This window comes from Eimeria tenella, genomic scaffold (genome assembly GCF_000499545.2).
Source record: "Eimeria tenella Houghton genomic scaffold, Eth_scaff1865, whole genome shotgun sequence".
NCBI lineage: Eukaryota > Apicomplexa > Conoidasida > Eucoccidiorida > Eimeriidae > Eimeria > Eimeria tenella.
The window spans coordinates 3,138-3,542 of record NW_013541703.1 but is presented as its reverse complement, the minus strand read 5'-3'; the positions used below and the strand labels follow the sequence as shown (position 1 = coordinate 3,542).

General features: G+C 38.0%; 1 protein-coding gene across 1 annotated transcript in view; it reads left to right on the top strand.

Moving 5' to 3' along the window:
- Positions 1–357: 357 nt before the first annotated feature.
- ETH_00038750 (ATP-dependent RNA helicase, putative) overlaps positions 358–405 on the top strand; it is a gene marked incomplete at both ends in the record, with an annotated part of 3,115 nt that continues 3,067 nt past the window's right edge. The window contains one exon of the mRNA XM_013373978.1: positions 358–405. Coding sequence (XP_013229432.1) covers positions 358–405 — 48 coding nt within the window.

Here is a 405-nt window from a genome sequence, read left to right as displayed (position 1 = left end):
TATGTAAATATGTTTGTATTTGCATGCGCTTTATTTACTTTCTTTTGATTTTATTTTCTTTGAATCGTTTTCGATGCCTTCATTTTGTTTCACTTGTTCCTTTTGTCGATTCCATTTCGTATTTCATTTCTGTCACCTCTCACTTTACTTTCTGTTTCTTTCGTTTTGTTTCCTTCATTTTGTTTCTTTCGTTTGGCTTGTTTGGCGTTTGTTTGGTCCGTGTGTTTCGTTTCATTTGTCACTTCTCAGTCTGTCTTCTCGCGTGCTTTTCCCGTTCCTTTCTCGAAGTTTTTGTCTCGCTAGTTTCCCACTTCGTCAGTTCTTTTGTTGGTTCCTTTTGCTTGATCCATTTACCAGTATCCCTTATCTAAAGTCCCATTACGCTGCTAAACCCCACCAAACCGC